The sequence below is a fragment of the Arachis ipaensis genome, chromosome B8 (genome assembly GCF_059453495.1).
Source record: "Arachis ipaensis isolate K30076 ecotype BB chromosome B8, ASM5945349v1, whole genome shotgun sequence".
Lineage (NCBI taxonomy): Eukaryota > Viridiplantae > Streptophyta > Magnoliopsida > Fabales > Fabaceae > Arachis > Arachis ipaensis.
Window position 1 is genome coordinate 137,987,835 of NC_142443.1, and position 5,955 is coordinate 137,993,789.

Here is a 5,955-nt window from a genome sequence, read left to right on the forward strand (position 1 = left end):
CAGGAGAAGGAAAGCTCGCTACAAACTGAAAAGGACCATACAAAATCAATGAGGTCTTAGGAAAGGGCTATTATAAAGTAACCGACTTGGACGGCACCGAGTTACCAAGGTCGTGGCATGCTTGTAATATGAAAAGGTACTATAGCTAAAAGCGAACTCTACTCCCTGATGTACTCTTTTCCCAACTTCATGATTTTTTTCCAAAACCAAAGGGTTTTTTCTGGAGAAGGGTTTTTAACGAGGCATCATAGTAGAGACTAAGGGAAATAGATTGTCAAAAACCCTTAGTAGCAATAAGGTACCTCCCCAATTAATAAAAGATCTTTTTCATATATATCTCTTGCAAATTCCTTTTTTGTATTTTCTTTCGACGAAACGCGCCGACTTAAGCTCGACAAAACGTGAAAATCCCATGAACCGACCTAGATGGTCGTCAGGATAAAACGACGAGGTACAAGTCGGTGTAAAGAGGTTACAGAAGGTGATCATGATAAACTCGGAAACATCCCGACTCATAAGTTGGAATGGAAAACCGAGTAAAGCAAAAATGAATCACGAAAGTAGCCTAAGTCATAAAAACTCAATGAAATGAAATTGAGTACTAGGAATAACCAAAGAGAGATAGGAAAAAACTTAAGAAAAAATTAAAAGGCTTTCTTAAAGATCCTTAAAATAAAAAGGTTCAGAAAGACAGACAAAGCCAAAAGAAAAGGTTTTTCCAGAAAAGATCAAAGGGAAGTTCGAAATCAAGAAAAACATGCACGCATAAGGTAACTTAAACCCTTATCCAAAAAGGGTATTTATTTTTTAACTTAAACCCTTATTAAAAAAGGGTATTAAAAAGTGTTTTGTTTACGGCCTTAAAAGGCTAAAAAATTGTTCACGCACTACCAAAATTAAATAAAGAGTTTAAAAAGAGGGGACCCACAGGCCGGGCCCCCATATAGCCAACAAAATTATTTTTTAGGAAGGAGAGTAGACGGATCACCATCACCAGAGCCAGGAGGAGCACCACCAGGACCGGGAAGGGAGGCATCCATAGGAGATGAAGAGGAAGTCGGAGAAATTGTGGAGGAACTCGGGGCGTCCTTAGGGCGAGGAGGAGACTCTATAATCCTTTGGCCCCGAGTCTTCAAATCTGACTCGGAAATAATCTCGGGGACAGGGGGATCCACAATGGTACCATCGATGACAACCTTATCGGGATCTAAAGGAGAGAGGTCCAAGTCAGGGGCAATGACTCCGACCTGCTCCTTAAAGATCCTCCAAGCCTCCTTAGTGCCATCAGCAATAGAGTCCTCCAACTCGGCGTATGCCTTCCGAGAATTCAGCAGATCATTTTTCACAGACACAAGATCATTAAACAAACTTTGATAGCTATCCTGTGCTGTCTTCCTCAAACCGACCTCCATGTTGCATTGGGCTTGCAACTTCCTCTCCCTCTCCCGGAGGTTATCTCTCTCCTCCCTCAGCTTGGCGACTTCCTCCTTCAACTTCCCCTCATGCTCCTGATATATGAGAAGCCTTCCTTCCAGCTCTTCGACCCTCGAAGTCATCCCTAAAGAGCTGAGAGGAGCCTTCTCAAAAATATCTAAGAGTTTGCCACAAACCCCCGCCGCCTTGAGGCTCTCCTCAACCAGAGTGGTAAGGTGGCGCCGAACAGAAGCATCATCCATGCTTATACGAGCATGGGGATAGATGTTCTTTCGGACGAATGCAAGAGCATCCGCCTTCACCTCACCAGAAGAGCCAGACTCTAAGGTCTTGCGCTTCTTATTATCTGGCTCAGGAGAAGGTCGAGCAGAGGGGGGCGGCTGAGAGAAAGTTGAAGAAGAAATCACAATGGGCTGAGAGGGAGTCCCAACGTTCCGAGGAGGAGGAGGAGGAGAGATAACCGCCCTGGCGCCACCAGTCCTGGCGCAAGACCTTGCTTTAGCCTCCTGGACCCTTTGGTAAGACTCCTGAGCGTTTGCCTTTGCCATCTCTGAAAGGACAATAACAGATAGATCAGACAAGTCGGAAAAGTCAGTCAGACAAGTCAGAAATCTAACAAACAAATAAAAGCTACCTAGCTGTGCCTGGACAAAGGTCGGAGCCCCCTGGAGAAACTTTTTTGTGTCCAAATATGAGGCCCTCCCCACACTTCTCGGAGGAACCCCACAATGGCTGCTTCTACCTCATCCAGGTCATCCAGACCATATTTCTCGCAGGGGGAGGCCTCCAGCCAGTATAAAGGAAAACGCGAAGAAGAATTATCATCCAGAAAAAAGGGATGGTGACCCTCTACAGCTTGAACTTTGAAAAAACAATTTTTAAAGTCATGGAAGGATTCGTCAAAAAGGGTAAAAACTCTCCGACCCTGTATGGCTCGGAAAGACACCCATTGTTGCTTATTGTTTAGCCCACTGAAGGGTTTGGTCATATGAAAGAGATAGAAAAAAATCTTCAAAGAAGTCGGGAACTCCAAAGCTTGGCTAATAAATTGATAAATTTTCAAAAAACCCCAAGAGTTGGGGTGAAGCTGGGTAGGGGCAACTCGGCAGTGATGCAAAACAGATATCTCAAAGTTTGAAAAAGGAAGAAAAGCACCCAAACGGGTGATCATACACTCATACATAAAGAAAAAATGAGGGGCCGCCTCATTGACCCTCCCAAAGCAAACCCGATCTTCAGGACCCGGGACTACCAATTCATACTTCGGCTCGTCATCCTCAGAAGTACAAATTCTGTGGTGAGTGCGAAGGTGGGTGATAAACTCAGTATCAACCGAGGGTTCCTCCCCTAGGACCGTGACATCAACCCATTGAGAAAGGATATCTACGGAAGCCATTTCTTTTTCTTAAAAAGGTAGCAAAAACCTACAAGGGAAAAAGAAAAGGAAAAATAAAAAATACAGTCTCTAAAGGAGGAAGTACGGAACTGAAGTCTACAAACCAACCTATCTACAAAATGAAGGCATGCAAATAAAAAAGCATGTTACAAAAAGAACTAACCTTTATCCGAAAATGAGGGTTGGAGAAAACGAAAGCCTTCGAAAATGCAAAAATGCAGCACGAACGAATGAAGGAGAAATTTGAAAAATCGCAGAAACGAAACAATGAAAGAGAGGGAAAGTATTTATAAGTACGTTAGGGGCATAATGGTAAAAACGGAGCAGTCATTAATGAAAATGCACCGTTACCAAGACCATCAATCCCTACGCACATCCCTAACGGACACGACGCTTGATTAGACGTAACTGTCAGAACCAAAAGGTCACAAAAGTCACGTCGGTTTCGAAACATCACGTCGGTCACAACCCCGAGTAGTATACTCGAACCCAAATCCTAAAGAGAAATTGGGCTCGAGTAGGGGCACTGTTCATATCCTGACCCAACGATTAAGGCCCAGGGTCCAAGTAAAAAGGCCCAACCCAAAGGGTTGACCTCACCTTTCACCAGATCAGCCACTACAAAGTCGGTACTCATCTCGACTTGCTCTAAGGAAGTCGGGAACGAGGGTTAGCTGGCAAATAAGCACTCATTTGAATGAGTAACTGCCCCTAGAATCTCTCTAACCATTTTCACGAGCCATATCTTAACTTCCCTAAGATAAAGGGACGGTTAACACCCTAGAAAAGTGGCACTACTCCAACGGTGGTTATTGGATCACCACTATAAATACACTGACATCCTTCAGGTATCTCTAAGTTCCAATACTCTCTAGATCTGCTAACACCCTTGCTGACTTAGGCATCGGAGTGTCTTTGCAGGTACCACCCCCCATTCTTTCACGCGTACAGGTCGGACGGAGTGCACCGAGTTGCAGACCCACCTGAAAGCCTCCTCCTTCGTACGTCTGGGCCAACCAACACCATCCAGCCCATTAATCTCCAGTTACCCACCGTAACAGAATTAAAGAACTAAATTAAAAAAATAAAAAAACAGTAAAATAAATTAATTCCAAATATTAATTTATACTAGTATTTTATGATTTCTTTTTGCGCCAATGTGGCTATTAATTCTGTAGAGATGGTGGTACTCAAATATGGTTCCATATTCTTTTCATCAATTATATTTTCTATATGCTATTTGCATTTAGCTTTGTTCGAGTTAAGATTCATTTTTTACTCTAGCTGAATCATATCAATAAAAAATTGCCTTTTATGTTATTATTAATCATGATCAAAAGAATTATATTGTGTCGAACTTTTGTACTAACAATATCTATAAAAAATAAATTTTAGTTAACAAAATAATTTAACTCTAAAAAATATCTAAAATTTTTAAATTTTTTCTTTTATTTTAATCTATTTTAACCATCTCTAATCTCTAACCTTTCATCACTATCACTCTCAAAATTGTACAAGTTAATAATTGATTTTTAATTTAAATCATATATTATATTAACTACAATTTCTCAGCAGAAATGCTTTTCACAAAGAGGCATGCTACACATACAAGTCTTTTTGGCTTACAAGTTTTACAAGTTGGCACAAGCCCAACAAAAAATACGCATTACATTCCCACATTCAAGAGTAAATAAACGCACGTTATTCAACCACTTCCTGTTTCCAAAACGCGCTACTCACCATGCATTGTAAACGACTCTTCTTCTTCTTCCTCTATGAAAACGAGTTTCTTGCCAAATTTAAAGATAATGGAACTTCAGAAATACACCCAAACGATTACAGAAATATACCCAAAGAATTATAGAAATTATAGAAATACACCCAAACGGTTACAGGAATTCACCCAAACGATTATAGAAATACACCCAAAGGATTACAGAAATACTCCCAAAGGATTACAAAAACTACACCCAAAGGATTTAAGAAATACACCCAAAATTCGTTGAAGTACACCTTATGCATAATTCATAACTCTTTCTCTTTCTCCTCCTCATCTTCTGCTGCTTCTTCTTCTTCAAAAACGATTTCAGAGCTTGATGTCAAAAAACAATGAAAATCGAGAATAATGAAGAAAGAAAACAGAGAAAAAAATACGTAAATGAAGAAGGAGAAAAAGAAGGCAAGAAACGAAAGAAAAGAAGAAGAAGAAGAGGAAGAAGAAGGTGCAGCAAGAAGAAGAAGAAGGTGCAGTGAAAACGTGCAGTAACGGTTGAAGGAGAAAGAGAAGGAAAGAAACGAAAGAAAAAAAGAAGAAGAGGAAGAGGAAGAAGAACATGCAGCAAGAAGAAGAAAAACGTGCAGTAATGGTTGAAGAAGGAGAAAGAGAAGGCAAGAAACGAAAGAAAAGAAGAAGAAGAAGAAGAGAAAGAGAAAGAGAAAGAAGAACGTGCGCAAGAAGAAGAAGAAGAAGGTGCACTTGTAAAAGCTTGTATAAAAAAATGCTTGTATGTGAAAAATTTCTCTTTCACAAATGAGGACCGAATATAGATTAGATTTTGCAAGATTTAATTAGATCTAAATTTGATCTTAATATTTTATTAGGTCTATTTTAAAAATTTAAACTCAGTTTTAAATTAAATTAAAATAAATTAAATTAAATCAAGTTGATTTGATATATAATTAGTATATATAATTTTTTAATTTATGAATGAAAAATTAATGAAATCTTATCTTTAGAGATTATATTTAATAAATTTTATGTTTAGAAAATAAATTACTTCAAGAATTTAACTTTGATGGACTAAAATTTTTTATATAGTTATCTAATTATATTTGTTTTTTTTATAATTATTCATACAATCAATATAAACGATGATTCTTTTATTTGACATAAAATTGCGTAATTAAATATACGCGTAAAACTGTTCTATATTATTAATGTATCAAAATTAAATTTTTATTTAAAAAATATTAATTAAATATAAAATAATATTTTTTAATAAATTTACGGTAATATATATTTTAATTATAAAATAGAGTTTAATTTTGAGATATTGATAGTGTAAAGTATTTTATACTGTCATGCAATTACATTCGTTATTTTAGATGACTATTTACGCATTCTT

At 38.2% G+C, this 5,955-nt stretch overlaps 1 protein-coding gene across 1 annotated transcript; it reads right to left on the bottom strand.

Moving 5' to 3' along the window:
- Nucleotides 1-956: 956 nt before the first annotated feature.
- Nucleotides 957-1,676, bottom strand: LOC148550014 (uncharacterized). Its single transcript, XM_088495902.1, has one exon. It carries the CDS (start codon nt 1,674-1,676, stop codon nt 957-959), a length of 720 nt encoding a protein of 239 aa, XP_088352028.1.
- Between the last annotated feature and the right edge of the window lie 4,279 nt (nt 1,677-5,955).